The sequence below is a fragment of the Astyanax mexicanus genome, chromosome 3, assembly GCF_023375975.1.
Source record: "Astyanax mexicanus isolate ESR-SI-001 chromosome 3, AstMex3_surface, whole genome shotgun sequence".
Classification (NCBI taxonomy): domain Eukaryota; kingdom Metazoa; phylum Chordata; class Actinopteri; order Characiformes; family Acestrorhamphidae; genus Astyanax; species Astyanax mexicanus.
The window spans coordinates 18662481-18679652 of NC_064410.1; the positions used below are offsets into that span (position 1 = coordinate 18662481).

At 37.9% G+C, this 17172-nt stretch overlaps 1 protein-coding gene across 3 annotated transcripts in view; it reads right to left on the reverse strand.

Annotated features, from left to right (window-relative positions):
* Positions 1 to 15192, reverse strand: part of si:ch211-106h11.3 (CCN family member 1) — a 22590-nt gene extending 7398 nt beyond the window's left edge. The window contains exons 1-3 of one of the 3 annotated variants that reach the window (XM_007229801.4): positions 15023 to 15192; positions 5525 to 5738; positions 138 to 560 (exon numbers count right to left, since the gene is read on the reverse strand). In XM_007229801.4, coding sequence (XP_007229863.3) covers positions 138 to 560; positions 5525 to 5738; positions 15023 to 15073 — 688 coding nt within the window. In that variant the 5' untranslated portion in view covers positions 15074 to 15192. Of the gene's footprint in view, positions 1 to 137; positions 561 to 5524; positions 5742 to 15022 lie in introns of all 3 variants that reach the window. The other 2 variants (XM_007229799.4, XM_007229800.4) reach the window with 2 other exon arrangements.
* Between the last annotated feature and the right edge of the window lie 1980 nt (positions 15193 to 17172).

The window sequence follows — 17172 nt, forward strand, 5'->3', positions numbered from 1 at the left end:
TGTAGTTGGTGTTCTAAAGCAGGGAATCCACTAGGACCAGGATAGAGAAACACTGACAGTGTCAGAGGACATGGTCTGGCCCACAGTGGGTCCAAACACACATGAACTTCCAACATAGACAACACACTGTCCCTCACCTGCCAGGTGTTTGTGATTGTGTGGCTTCTCCCACTTCCTCCCCACCTCCACCAGCTCGTTGCTCAGGGTGTCTTCAGGTCGGCGTCCTCGGGGGTACGGTTTGGGGTAAGGCTTGGGGTACAGTTTGGGATAGGGTTTGAGGTGAGGGTAGAGGTATGGGGGTGGCTGTGGGCGTCTGAAGACAGGTGGCAGCACTGAGGAGTCGCGGTGGCAGTCTACGCTCAGACAGCACTGACCGGGAACCTTCACCAGCCTGGGCGAGGGGCAGGAGGGCGAGGCCAGCGGGACGTCACTAGGACAGAGGGGTACACACCCCACCGCCCCGTCGATGCAGGTGCACTGGTGCTTACAGCCGGCGTGGAAATTCTCACCGTTCTGATACATGCGGCCGTTATACTCGCACGAGCGGCCCTCCAGCTTGGCTGCAGGAGAGGAAGAAAAACAGTGCTAAACAATCACACTAACAAACACTAAGAGCAGCATGGTGAGCACTTTCAGTAAAAAAAAGAGAACAAAATTGTATTATTACATAAACCACACATAAAACTATAAAAATGCATATAGAACTGTAAAAAAATATTTGCCCCTACAGATGTTTTATCACCCATATATATTTGTAAGATTGATATAATTTAGTATCAGACAAAGATAATTGAGTAAAAAAAACTATCCAAACCAAATGCGCCCTGTGTGAAAAAGTGTTTGCCCCCTAAACTTAAGAACTTGGTTCAAGCTTTAACTGACAATTAGTCTTTTACAGCACTGTGGAAGTATTTTGGCCCACTTTTCCTTACAGAATTGTTTAAATTCAGCCATATTGGAGTTTTTTAATCATGAACAGCCTGTTTAGGATCATGCTACAGCATCTCAATCAGACACTGACTAGGCCACTCCAAAACCTTCATTAATGCTACGTTCACATTACCAGTTTGAAGTGACTCAAATCGAATGTTTTGCATAATGTGGCTCAGATCAGATTTTTTCATGGCTGTGAGAATGTGCCAAATCCATTTTTTTAAATCAGATCTGAGCCACTTCCTCTTCAAATGTATCCGAGCTGTGGACATTAATGTGAACGGTCAAATCAGAATTCATGCATCCTTTTTTTTCTTTCATGAGTCTGCTATGTTTCTTCTCTCTTGTACCCACACATCTCTTGGTGCAGCTGTGCAGCTCCTCGACCTGAGCATGAACTTCTGACCAGCTGTTTCTCTCCACTCCAGCAAAAGATGCTCCATATATATCATCCATTTTCCTTTATAAAGCTATGAGTTGTCTCTCAAATATAATGTATTTGTTGTTGGTGAAGAAGGGGACGTTTATACGCGTATCAATGTGCGCGTGTGAGGCGTTTCAGGAGCAGATTCGTTCACATTACAAACCGCTCACTTACATTTGTGAATATGAACCTGATTACCTGGCAGTAATAAGGCCTGGTTATGGCTAGTGACATAGACCTCATTTTGTTTTTTTTATTTACTCAGGTTATCTCAGATCTGATATTAAAGTTTGTTTTATAACCAAATACATTTTTAATGTGAGGCAATTATTTTTTCACATCACAATGCATAGACAAACTATTTGGTTGATGTTTAAAGAAATGCATCCAATCAGATCAGAAGGAACTTCAGCACACAACAAACAATGACCCAAAACACAGTGAATCTAAAAGGTTTTATACTGGTCCAATCAATCGCCAGACTTAATATTAATATTATATACTCTATTATTCACTCTATTTATAATTACATACCAGGGGTGTCACGATTCTCTAAATCCTCGATTCGATTTTATTTCCCATTTTAGGGTCATGATTCGATTCAATTCTTGATTTTCTTTTTACCTTTTTTTTTACAGCAGAGAGGCCTACACCAGTTTTAGATTAGTCTTTGGTCAGTCATTGATTTGATTAATCAAATTTACAATATCTTATTTCAAAAGCTGGGCTTGATATAAGTGATGCAAAGTGATACAAGTGATCTGTAATACACCACATTAGGCACTAATGGCCAAATTTAAGTATATAATTAAGATATATATGTAATGCCATCTAGTGGCTATTTTGGTAGCAGCAGTGTGCACATAACAAAATAAATAATTAAAAAAATACAGGAACAGTCATATAAAAAAATAATAGAACAATTTGAGCCTTAACAAACTGAACTCTATCCTACTATAACAGTTAAACATGAAAAATAAGATGTTAAGACTTTTTCGGTCCCTGAGAATGACAAGTTTTTTTTTTTTTACAAAGATATATTATTAACTTTATCTGAGAGAAAGATGCTCCTTAAGGTACCAAAACTATTAACATATTTGAGGCTAGACAAAACAACAGTTATTTTTACATTTTCAAGTTTTTGTTTAAGAAGATGAGAATGTCCACATTCTCTGGAGAAAGGGCTGCTTTTTGAGCTACAGTGTGCTGCGCCATTTTCGGGAGGGATCGTCGATCCTCTTTTTGACTTCGAGGCTCGAGACCATGACATAATTTCGATCGATTTCGATGAAATATCGAAAATCGTGACACCCCTACTACATACTAAGATTAATACGATTCAGATCTGTAATAAACCTAACCTAAGAGGCAGAGATTATTATAAAGATATTTTATCTGTGCTTGTTTGTAGTCAGTTCTAATGTTAGCACAGAGTGGAATTCTGACTTGTTTACAGAAGATGTTTGGTTTAAGTCCCACAGAGGCTCTGCTGAACATGCTCAGTTCCCCCTTCAAAAACCCTCTACCCAAACCCACACAGCGTCTTATGCAGCAGCAGCCCTCACACACATAAATAACCATGGATGAGGCAACTCACTTGGCTGGATTCGAAAGGTTTAATCTGATTCTGGACAGAACCTAGCAAGAGCAACACTCTGCATCCACCTGTTTAACATAACTAATCCTATTCAGTTCAAAGATCCACCTTCAGATAAGCACTGACAACCTCAAAGTACAATAATTCGACATTAGTGGGCCTCTATCATCAAAACCTCTAAAATTCCTCCAAAATTCACTGTTTATTTCTATGACATCACAGAATCACACAAATTTAAGTTTTTTCCCTATGTGGAAAATGAATAGGGTTTTCAAAAACCCGCCTCTGTCACATTCTGTGGTAAATAAATCTGTTTAGAACTTTTCAGTACGTTTTATTCTGTATACATTTTACTCCTGAACATCACTGGAACCTCTGAATTACAAGATCGATAAAGAGTCAGCAGAGATCAGCAGGGGACTCTTTTTGGTGCAACACCAGAGAAATCCGGCTGTAACTATTCAGCGTATTAAACACAGCTGAGCCTAATAATGAACTTACTGCCCTTACTGAGGGGAGCTGAGAGTGTTACAGCATAAAATCACTAAAACAGGAGAGTGTTGCTCCAGAAACAGCTGTAACAGGTTTTAACATTTACCGTCTGTATTATGCAGTGAAATAAATGGGTGTTTCTGGTTCGTTGTCGCCTCAGTGAAGGCAGGTAGTTAGTTGATAGTTGATTATTTGGGTCAGGTGTTGTAATTAGTATAAACTACTAAATTATAAAATACTAAACCTGCAGGGAAGCGCTGCTGAACTGAGAGCCACTTTCTCTTATTATCTGCCTTTTAAAGCTCTAACACAGACTACACTGCTCAACATCACACTGCTCAACATTACTGAAAGAGTTTTCACCTGTTTAAATGCTTTAATAATAATCCAAAACGTTTTCTGACCGGAGTTCACTGTTGTTACGCAGAATCCAGGCCGGGGTCATTTCCAGCCGCTGTGCTGTGACGTCAGTTAAGCATTAGCTTAAAGTTAGCATTTTTCTGATTACTACCCTTAAATGATCTTGTGATTCAGAGGATCCTGTAATATTTAGGAGGTAAATGTACACAGAATAAAACGTACAGGGTTCTGAACATATTTATTTACCACAGAATCTGACAGAGGCCAGTTTTTGAAAAGCCCATTCAAATTCGCAATTTATCTGAACCGCTTAGACACAGAACCCCAAATATGCGCATAAACAACATGGCGCCGACTACAAAATGACAACACGACTTCAGTGGTCTATTGAAGCTAAAGAGCATTCCACTGAGCTCTGGAAAATATAGGTGGAGTCTCCTGCGTTGAATGTGAATGTGATTTCTGTGAGTTATTAGTCGTTAATCACACAGACAGTTCTAGCCAGATGCCGCTGTTCACCATCATTACCCCCTACTGCATATTACCTTCTATAGTGTACTCCCGGTACACACCTTACATTTTGAATGGAGGAATGTTAAATACCCAAATATAAACACCCACTATCAGCCCTCACTCCAACTCCCATTATTCACCTGCACCCACTATCAGCCCTCACTCCAACTCCCATTATTCACCTGCACCCACTATCAGCCCTCACTCCAACTCCCATAATTCACCTGCACCCACTATCAGACCTCACTCCAACTCCCATAATTCACCTGCACCCACTATCAGACCTCACTCCAACTCCCATAAATACCTGCACCCACTATCAGCCCTCACTCCAACTCCCATAAATACCTGCACCCACTATCAGCCCTCACTACAACTCCCATAATTCCCCTGCACCCACTTTCAGCCCTCACTCCAACTCCCATAATTCACCTGCACCCACTATCAGACCTCACTCCAACTCCCATAATTCACCTGCACCCGCTATTAGACCTCACTCCAACTCCCATAATTCACCAGCACCCACTGTCAGATCTCACTCCAACTCCCATAATTCACCTGCACCCACTGTCAGATCTCACTCCAACTCCCATAATTCACCTGCACCCACTATCAGCCCTCACTCCAGCTCCCATAATTCACCTGCACCCACTATCAGACCTCACTCCAACTCCCATAATTCACCTGCACCCGCTATTAGACCTCACTCCAACTCCCATAATTCAACAGCACCCACTGTCGGATCTCACTCCAACTCCCATAATTCACCTGCACTCACTGTCAGATCTCACTCCAACTCCCATAATTCACCTGCACCCACTATCAGACCTCACTCCAACTCCCATAATTCACCTGTACCCACTATCAGCCCTCACTCCAACTCCCATAATTCACCTGCACCCACTATCAGCCCTCACTACAACTCCCATAATTCACCTGCACCCACTATCAGCCCTCACTACAACTCCCATAATTCACCTGCACCCACTATCAGCCCTCACTACAACTCCCATAATTCACCTGGCCTTACCATGAGCACACTGACCAATATTCAGTCTTGCTAAGATAACACAACTTGTTTTTATTTTCATGATCAGTTTACATTCTGCTGCTCCTTGATTTCTGGCATTTAAATGTACATATATGTGCACATGAACAAAAACGTATAAAAAATAAATAAATGTGTAATTTAATTTTCAGCTCACCTCTGCAGATGCCGCGGGTGCCGCCCACATCATTGCCATAGTTACACTCCAGGCCCTTGTGGTGGTCACATGGTCGGCCATCATGGCAGTCCTGGTTGAGCTGGCTGGCACACACTTTACAGCACCCGCACCCATCGGGTACTGAACTAACGCCCGGCGGGCACACAGGACGCTCCAGCTGGCACTCACACACCTTCGGGCAGCCCGCCATCACCTGCTGGGTAGAAGTGAAAATATTGATATGGCATTATGTTGTAATATTTTGTTTTGCAATACTGTATTTTTTAAACACAGTATTGATTATTAATTATTAGTTTATATGTTAAGATTGGTGTCAGAAATGGTTAATTTAGAGTTGTGTTTAAACCCTGCCCAAACTCTGTCAATAGATCTCAGTGCAACAATCATAACACTGTTGTATGGAATAACTTTTTGTTTAATTTGTTTTTTATTTTTAGGTTCTTTAATGAAATTGCAAAAAAAACAAAAATATTATTATTGTGTATTTTAAAATTTGATAATATATAAATAATAGTGATGGGCAACATGGCCTTAAATAACATCAATATTTTTGTGTATTTTTGTAACAACAATATTCTTGCTGATATTCATAAAATAAAGTGCAGAATATTTAGCATGTGTATATTAACTGAAAATAATGATACAAAAATACCCTTAAATATATTAGTAATCAGCAAAACAAATATTTGCTTTCAATACAGGTATCTGCTAATATCAAATACGGAGGAATTTGTGTTACCACAAAGCATTGGCTTCTAAATGGCCACACCCTGTCAACACGCCAACATTAATTCAACTTTATATCCAAACATGCACAATATCCAACACCAACGTACCAGACTTAAGGACTTACTCTTACTCTTACTTAGCTGATTTATCAGTGTTTTTAAAGATTGTTTTGATGGGTTTGGATTGGGCATCATGTAGAGGTTGCATGATTAGTCATTTTATTCATTTTATTTGACATCTTATTCATCATTAGTGCCATTTAAAAGTAATCAACAAATGCAATTAACAAGTACAGTATACTTTACTCACTTTCAGCTGATTTTTCTTCTTCGCATTAGTTTATGGCTCCGCAAAGGGGACTAGTGTAAGTCCTGGTTTATTAATCAATGTCTTTCCAAAGCATGACTACTTAAAAACAGCACATCGTATACCACTTAAAAATATTTAATTTATTTAATTCATTTGACCTTTTTAAACATTTATTATTTATTTAATATTTATTATTGTCATCACCTAAAAAAGACAACACTAGTGACAATAACACCAGAAAAAATGCATTTTACAAAATGACTCCATCTGACTATCAAACCACATATATCAGATAAAATATGTTGTTTAATCTAGTTGTATTTTATTTTTCACAACAGTAACTTCAGTTCAGAAAAAATGGATAACTTGACAGATCTTTAAAAAACATAGTCAGTACCATTTCATAAACGGCTACTTTTCTTATTTTTATAATACTTATTTGTCATTTGTTTATTATGTCATATGAATCATATATTTTATAAACATATGTAGACTACTGCATTTAAAGCGTTTTAGTTTAGTGTTAATTCTCTTCTGTTAGAGATGCTTAGTGGGGTATTTTTTTGTGTTTCAGGGTTTTTTACCTATTTAGATCTAGATGTTTGGTCAACTGAGGTTTCAGACACGTGATAAATACATCTATACCTTCCACACTATGCTGTACTCTGCTCTGATTGGTTTATCTAGGTTAGAGGGCGGGAATACTTCCCAATGTATTTTGGTTATTTGGATTTAGAGCTGTCCAGTTTGATTACTAGAGTACTAGAGAACACAGCAGTTTTACAGAATGTGACTCTTTTTAATAGTATGTTTTTTGACAGAAATGTGATTTATATGCAACACAGTAATCCACTGGGTTTAATGTTTTTTTTTGTTGTTGTTTGCTAAATAACTCAGAATAAATCAGAAACTAGCTGTTCTAAATTATTATACACACTTTGTCAGCTTCCTGGACAGGGATTAGGACTAGCAATAGAGTATATTGTACTTTCAATAAGAGAACTCCTTTAAAAATGCTGTGAAGTCCAAAACTAGGCTTAATCCCTGTGTGAGGAAACCGCGCCATTGGGTTAAAGCAAATTAAAGATCAGAGGGTGTAAGAGTTATTTATTGGTCAATGCCTGCAGTCAGGTTGGCTCTATGAGGTGGCACAGTGAAATCGTAGCACTCCAGACTGTGTCGAACTAAAGGCAGCTTTGTTTTACCTTCACTATTTTAAGATATGTACAGGTAATTCAGTTGGAATCAGACTATCTGGTGGAACTCAGTAGTGCTGGTGTTCGGATTGGGTTAAAGGTTGAGGGTTGGTTTTAAGTCAAGTAGTTTTATTGTCAATACTGCATACAGTATGCACAGGACTTGCAGAGGATAATAAAAATCATGTTACTCTCCAAACCAAAGTTACAACAAGTACAGAAAATAAAAATATAAATATATAAGAATGAGAGACACTAAACGTACAAAACAACACGGTCACAGATATAAACATATATGAGACAAGAGACACAAGACAATCGTGCAATAGTGATGGGTAATGAAAGACAGTACCAGTATAAACAGAACCCATATAAATATTAATGCAATATAGAGGTATAAAAGCTTTAAAGGCTGATAAAGTGAACAAGTGCATACAGTTTTTAAATGTTCCAGTTGTAGGGGGAATTCATAGAATGTAATTAACTCAGCAGAAGCCTAAACAGCAGATTGTTTAAGCCTACAATCCCACCAGTGTCCTAACACAGTTTTAGCAGTAAAAAAAAAAAACTAATTCATGGTTTAGGGAGCTATGTGATCTACTGGTGTTGGTCCACTGTGTTATATCAGGTCCAGAGTCAGCAAGGCATCCACCAGTACGTTTTACAGCACTAACAAGCTTTAAAAGCATTCTGACAAGCTTTACAGAGATGCAGATTTTATTTTCCAGCAGGACTTGGCACACTGCCCATACTGCCAACAGCACAACTGACTGGTCCTACATAATATTCTGATCTATAATATTCTAAGATACTGACTTCATTGATCATTTCCTATAAGCCATAAGCATCAACAATTACATAAGTAACAGAACCCTCTGTGTGTAGTTTCACTTTTTTAAACAGAATTACTGAAATGAATTTACTTTTCAGATGCACCTCTACATTGACCTTACTTTACTATTTACATATACACATAGGACAGGACTGAATCTTAATGTGTGTAATGTGGTGAATTAAATATTCATTTTTATCAGTAAAATCTCATGGTAGGATTTGTGACGACACACCAAATTCTCGAGACGAGATGAGACGGGACATTCCAGGATTTTGTTACATTTCAGGGGTGGTCATTTCTGAAAATTTGATCTTCAATTTGATCATTTTTAGTCACATATTTATTAAATACAGATAATAGACTATCAAAAAGTTTGATTCGTCAAGCTCAGGTATCAAAGCAGTTTTTTTTATTAGATTATGCAATATATTTGGTAATTTACAGTAACAGGGTTGCGAGTAACAGGGTTGCAAATCTAGGCTAAGTTGTGGTTTACCCCAGGAACAGATGCTAACTGTAAAATGTAGCTATGTATACAAGATCAAGGACAAACATGGTTATATAAGTATATAAAGTAAAATTTGACTCTACTCATTATTAGTCTTACAGTATGAGTAACAGACACAACGTAATAGCATAAAAACTGTAACATGCAATACAATGTAGACCAAAGAAGTTGTTTTCATAAGTAAAGGAGATGCATATCAACAATATGGAAGAGGAACAAGAGGAAGTAGTTTATTTAGAGCTAGAGAATTTGCCAAAGGAGTTGGTCACCCAATGTGTGGGACAAGAGAAAACGGCCATTTTTTGAGGTGGTCCAAAGGTATTAGGTCTTTTGAATAATATCTAAGGAGCTTATTTTTCCACTATATTTTACAGTTTGTCTTTTAACAAGTACATTTTTCACAAAAAATAGTCATTTAGATATTTTGGATATGTGCATTTGAAATTTAAGTGGTGTGACAGGAAATGTACTAAAATCCTGGAATGTCCCAGACACGATACTGGGTTCACAAGAACGAGACGAGACAAGATTTAAAATAAAATTTTAAAGAAAACGTCAAAAATGAAAAATGGCTTAAAAACCTTTATTTGACAAAATCTTAAAAAAAAAAACTTAGACTGGTTTCTCTCACACATTGCTTTTATAAGAAATAGAAATTCGAATAAAAAATAAAAATAAATATTTTCTAGGTCTTATATAGTGCAAACAATAAGTGCAAACCACAACCAGTTATATTAAATTTATGGTTTGTGTTTTTTCTCCTAAGTCTAATTTAATCTAATTTAACTATGTATAACCACAACCAGTCATATTAAGCTTATGCTTAAAGTGCAAACAGAGACAGAACATTTTTTTAAATACAGTACAGAGTTAAGAGATTAGTAACTGCCTATGAAACAGTCACGTGTAGGATTTACTTACAGTATTTAAATTTTTTGTTTGTTTTGTGTCTTGTTGGTCACTCTGTTACCGTTTATTGTTTCCACTGGAGCCAAAATGCAGCCAGACATACAACTTAAAAGTAGCAGAAGCATCTTCTATGCAAATGCCTGAACTTTCCTCTTCTACTGAGAGCTACGCTCACTGCTCAGCCACCACACTCGCTGCGATTGCTACTGTGTTGCCAGATCCCGCTTAAAAAGTACACGCTAAAAAAATGTTTTCCATGAGACAGGTTTAAGCTTGATGAGAAATATTGTCACATTTTAATCTCTTGTTAGTCATGCCGGTTATAATGTGAAATGGGTGAGAAAAACTGGAAAAACACAAACATGAGCAACAAGACTGGTGCTGAAACAGTGCTCTCAATATTGCTGTAATGTTTTAAATGCAGGCAATTAATCTCTAGCGGCTTTATTTAGAAATACATCTCAGCATTGCGTACTGCAGAGTTCAGAAGGTAGATTACTATTTATTTATATTAATATTTACTCTCTCTCACATCACACTACTTTGGTCTCCCTCCCAAAGTACAGGAAAATACCAGCATTTAAAACTAAAATCATGATTTTAATCACGAACCACAGAATTTTGTTCTAATTAATGCAATTAATTTTAAGCAAGTAAACACTAATATAATTTCATTTTGCCAAACACTGTGTATTTACATTTATTTATATGCTGGCATTTCCAGCATTCAAGCCCTTAGTGCTTTTTTTTTTTTTTTGCTGGAGATCAGCAATACCGGTCACAAAGTGATGTCAGTAACATGTTAGTTTAATCTGACCATTTTTTACAGTATCGAGTAATCTAACATGTTACTGTTTCCAATCCAGTAAACAGATTAAAATGATTTATCCAAATCCCTGTACGATTCTTTTTTGTCATTTTCCTTAGTAAAAAGGTAATGTAGCGTCCGGCTAAATGCATTAAAAGGATGGACAAATCAATAAATTTAAGGAAAAGTAAGTGGTTAATGCTTAGAAACGTAAAGCAGGGGCACACTTACAGAACAAGTTCCATAGATGAAGCAAAGCTTCCAGTAAAGTGAGTTTTGGCAAAACTGTTATGTTGAGGCAGCAGGGGTGTGTGTGTGGGGCTCTGTGTGTGCGTGTGTCGGGGGGTTGGTGTTTTCGGCAGCTGCTGAAAGTAACTAATAAAGTAACTTGAAAGTAACTTTTCATTTTCCAGCAGGACTTGGCACACTGCCCACGCTGCCAACAGCACCAACTGGTCTTATATAATACAGAAAGCACCAACTGGTCTTACAGAAGAAATCATTCTGTTGAACATATAGTGGCAGATTCTTGCACAGGGATTAGGCCTATATTTTTCTTTTCAGTGGAAAATCTTCATTTAAAATGTTGTGTAATTCAAGACTAGGCATAATTCCTTCTGCCTGGCAAACTAAACACCCTATAGTCTTTACTATGTTGAGTATTTAGGAGAGCTATAGTTAATAGCTCTCATCGAAGTCTCTAAAGGCAAGTCAGTTCACTCACATCTGTGTAACGCCACCAGGCACTTCTATCAACACAGATATCAAAAGGGGAAAATACACGTACATTTGAATTTAGTACAATCAGTGCACCGACACAACCTGTATACACACACTATGGGATCACTCAAGCTCTCCAAACCCTCCAAAACATCTCCTGTTCCTCAGGGATGGAACTGGGATTATGCACTTTTGCTGTTCGCTTTTGGCAACCCTCCATCAGCTGGTGCCAGCAGGGGCCTAAAGACTGAGCTATATCTATTTTCAGCTTCAGCCTGCACATGTACGCCATATTTCATCTTTGTTTATCTGCATCACTCCCGGCTCTGGAAGATCACATCTAAAGCCTGGGACAGGTGGGCTATCTACCTGTGAAATCTGACCGCATGTTTCTCAGGAAACACACACCAGTCTGCTGCTCAAGGCTATAATTTGATATTATAAACACAAAGTTCAGTGTTTTATAGTGTATTAGATGCCAAACAAGCCACATTTCCACATTTATGACGTGATTTATATGCTAACCTGCTTAGTTTTTACTACAACTGTGTACTGGAAAGAACTTACCGGGGTTACAATTCAGCATATCGCGGTTCTGAAAGCAAGGCAAAATATTGTGTATATATAAATATATTCTTACAAAAAACGTCACATTTTTGTCCATTAAATGAACCACTTCTGACACCAAATATTTACATGTACTAATGTACTACTTAATGGGGTTAAGATCTGGACTCTGTGGTGAACAATCCATGTGTGAAAATGATGATCTCATGCTCCCTGAATCACTCTTTCACTATTCCAGCTCCATGAATCCTGACATTATCATCTTGGAATATGCTCGTGTCATCAGGGAAGAAAAAATCCATTGATGGAATAATCTGGTCTATATTCAGTATATTCAGGTAGTCAGCTGACCTCATTCTTTCAGCACATGTTACTGTTACTGAACCTAGACCTGCAGACCAACTGCAGCATCATTTACTTAGTTAAATCCAGGTGGCAACTTTCTTTTTGGTCAGGCAGTGTATTTTAATCACTTTAAAAAATCAATGCAATATTGCCAAAGGCTACAAGTAATCCCTAAAATAATAACTATATTTAGCAGTCTAGATTTGGGACTTAATCTTCTGTGGAACTATAGAAACGTCTGTTTCCCTGCAGGGAGCTTGCTTTAAACCTCACTGAATAGCTAAAGGACTAGTTTATGTTATATTTATTACAAGAAAAACATAATTGAAATGTTCTTAACAGACTGGTTATGTATAAAGATTGCTTAGATGGTGTATGTTTGTGTTCAGAATATAAATAAACAACATTTAGCCGTGGATGTCTGGACTGAAAATGAAAAAACGTTGCAGAGATGATGCTGTTTATGCCAAAAATTAATAAACCTTCATTGACACAAAAATACTGCACCACGGATGGCTACAAGAGGGTGAAAAAAGGTATAAAGACTCCCATAGACTAAGGTTGGATAGTGTCCCTCTTGATGCAAGACCGCTGACTGCTAGACATGCCTCTATGATGCACTTAAAGCCATTTTGCCTAAATGACTGAGACAGTGAAGAAAAGCAGAATGAACGTTCATAAAACAAGAACCTTGGACTTCAACAGACTGCAACTGTATCATCTTAAGCAACAAATCCAGGTTCTGTTTGGGGTTTGAGTGTGGAGGACTTAAGTTGAGCACTTTACTACTGCCTTTGCTCGGGTGCAACACACTGCCCCAACTACTGGTGTGATGATCTTGGGAACATCGCATTCAACAGTTGGTAATCACAGGTTTTCAGCTTCTTTTTAACTGTCTAATGCAAACATAACTTTTCCAGACAGTGAGACCATAAGACATTACTAACCTGATAGAAAAGAACACAGAATAACACCAAATCTTGGTTGTATTACATCATTTAATGTTGCTGATGGAAAAACACCATTTAAACAATCTTTACTTAACGTTGCTTTATAAGCATCAGTTACTGTTTAAATTCTGACATTAAATCAACGTTCATTTAAAGGTTTTGAATGGATGGGCTGAAGCTCCTCTACACTCACTTCTACGCTCCCCTCAAATAATCAGAACTATTATTTTTTAAATAATAAGATTTTTTTTATTTAAAGGTCCCTTACTACGCAGCAAGAGCACCAGACAAGATAAGAAAAGAATATGCAAATGCTATGCATATTTAATGTAAGTAAATATTAATACAAACAACACATATAACACCATAATGTGGAATCAATTTAGAGATGCAGTAGAGATGGTAAAATGAACACTGATTTAAGACAAGTCTTGCTATCTGGTTGGAGTGCTCTGGACACTACAGAAGAAACAGGAAAGGGTGCAGAAGTAAATGAACCATTTGAAATTATCTGAATTATTTCTCAACTAAATAAATACTTTGCTGCGTATGAGCTCAGATTTGGCCAACATTGTTTTTTACTTTGGAACTTGTACAAACACTGTTATTATATTAACAATCAAATTATAAAATCTTATTGATGAACTAATTAATCTTCACCCCTAAATCAGAGTAAGGTGAAGTGAGATGAGGGTGAGATGTAGTCAGATGAGTGTGAGATGGAGTGAAATGTAGTGAGATGAGGGTGAGATGGAGTGAGTTGAGGGTGAGATGATAATATTTTCAGTTAGAATGAGATGAAGGTGAGATGTACTGAGAAGAGGGTAAGATGGAGTGAGAAGAGGGTGAAATGAGGGTGAGTTGCAATGGGAAGAGGGTAAGATGGAGTGAGATGAGGTTTAGATGCAGTGAGATGAGAGTGAGATGAGGTTGAGATGCAGTGAGAAGAGGGTAAGATGTGAGATAAGAGTGAGATGGAGTGAGATGAGGTTGAGATGCAGTGAGAAGAGGGTAGGATGTAGTGAGATGAGGTTGAGATGCAGTGAGAAGAGGGTAGGATGTAGTGAGATGAGAGTGAGATGAGGTTGAGATGCAGTAAGAAGAGGGTAGGATGTAGTGAGATGCAGTGAGAAGAGGGTAGGATGTAGTGAGATGAGAGTGAGATGTAGTGAGATGAGGTTGAGATGCAGTGAAAAGAGGGTAGGATGTAGTGAGATGAGAGTGAGATGAGGTTGAGATGCAGTGAGAAGAGGGTAGGATGTAGTGAGATGAGAGTGAGATAGAGTGAGATGAGGTTTAGATGCAGTGAGAAGAGGGTAGGGTGTAGTGAGATGAGAGTGAGATGAGGTTGAGATGCAGTGAGAAAAGGGTAGGATGTAGTGAGATGAGATTGAGACGCAGTGAGAAGAGGGTAGGATGTAGTGAGATGAGAGTGAGATGAGGTTGAGATGCAGTGAGAAGAGGGTGAGATGGAGTGAGAAGAGGGTAAAATGGAGTGAGGTGGAGTGAAATGTGAGTGATGTGGAGTACGTTTGTAAGTTTGAGGTGTACCGTTTCCTTCTGAAAAATCTGAAAACACAAAATGTATTAAAGTCACTTACCGAGTTCAGAGTCACCGCGAGCCACAGGCTGAAGCAAATTATAATCCTCATCTTTAATCTCGGTGCTGAAAAATAAATAAGTAAAAAAAATCTTCTGGCTTTACTGCCGCTCTGATCAGAAAATAAATCTCTTTACTCTTCAGTCACTTTCTCTCCGCTCATCTCCAGCTACTCTTTATATCACTGCCACGCCTCTCGCCGTCGCCCCGCCCCCTCTAACGCCCCCGGGCCAATCAGAACGCGGAGTGTGCGTGTGGCTGCCGCTCTGTGGGCGTGGCCGGGGATGAATGCAGTCATTCATAAAAATTCAGAATTACTACATACCAGCGCGGAGCTGCGCGCTGTGTTTATTTATATAAAGGTCGAATTAAAAACATTAGCGCTGCTTTAAAGCCGCTGCTGCTGCTGCTGCTCCTTTAGTGAACAGTTAGATAAATATACTCAGCTGTCTCTGAGCTGCATTAATAAAAAATAAAAACATATCCAGGAATGTCCGTCTGAAACACTGCTGAAGCTCCTCGATACGGACAGAATGTTCTTTTCTCCTGTTTATGAATTCATGGTGGAAGATCTGACCCCCATCTGTTCACTTCTCCCTCCTTCCATCCTCTCTCATCACTTCTTCCAGTCTGTTCCCTCCTTCCTTTACTCACTAATTTCCTCCCTGACTCCCTTGTTTGTGTTCATTTTTTAATCAATTCATTCATTTATCCTACTGTATCCTATCACTCAATCTTTAATTGATTCCTTTACTGACCATTTAACTGATTCATGAATTCATTACTAAAGCTGTCCATACACTACACAACTTTAAAAATACTCTTTTTTAAAATATACTTTTAACAGACTGAAGTCTGACATCCTCTCACATCTAAAGACTTGTCACAGACTTTTTACTCACAGACTATGATTTAGCAAAGACTGGGGATCACTAACTGCAAGACTGCAACTACATTATTTCTGAAATTATTTCCCATCATGCTTCTGGTGGAGTTTACATACAATACATATTACATATTAAGTTACAATTAATGTGTATATCAATACTGTGATTTATCAGAGACTCAACATTTGTTCCCATCAACAGTTTATTTTTCTGCCACACTGTTAGTTCTTGATATTTTTTAATAAAATACATTTTGTGTTCAACTCATCCTATAAGCTTCTTTTTCCCACTTTTTTGCTACATTCTTGGTTAGTTTCACTGCTATACGTTTGCCTTTGCTTTAGATAGAATTAATGCAATAAACAACATAATGTTTGCAAAATGTGCATTTATTAATCTTATTTGTATAAAAATAACACAGCACAATAAGACACAATACGACATTGACAATATGACTTTAAAGTGCTAACTGTGTTTAAAATATTGTACATATTAACCTCTTTAGCTCCAAGCCTATTTTGACCAATTTCCGCCTGAAATTACATACTCACATTTTAAGGCCTTTCGCCCTATTATTAAATAATTCACAGGCAATTTTATGAATTAATATTACTAAGAAGCCTTTACACAATTCATTTAAGACACTTTAATTCTTCACTTGAACATGTAATGGCCAAAATATGGTAAAAACCAGGAACATTTTTAAGCGCTTTTCAGATTTTCTATTTTTATTTTTTATTTTCAGACACATAAAATAACTATTTATATGGAAGAAGTGTTTTGGCAGCTCTATATTTTGCTATAATGTGTTTACAATCATCATATAAAATTAGAAACTGCTCCCTTTTACTGGTTTCATGATGTAGAGCTCTGAACCTGGCATGGTCCTTTCTTTCTCCAAAGGACTGAAAACTTTATAAGAATAAAAACTACCACTTTTGTAACTCATTTTGCAGTAAAGAGGGTGTTTTACTCCTATAGAAAGTAGGTGTCTCTTGAACAGAGCTCTGCCTGCCCAGTGGGAACTCTCTGGCAGTCAGAGTCTGTGGCCGACCAGCCCCCACCTTCCCTTTCAGCTGGCAGAACTCGGCATCTGGTTGGCTGACAGAGCTCATTTACATATTGTCGTGTCCAGTAGGCTTTGCTCTGTCAGGAGGTAGGTGGGACTTGGTGGAGCGGCCAATAATACGCTTTTAATAAATAATAATTCATAATTAATGACCTAACAATTCATTCATTAATAAATAAAAATTAAAAATTTCTG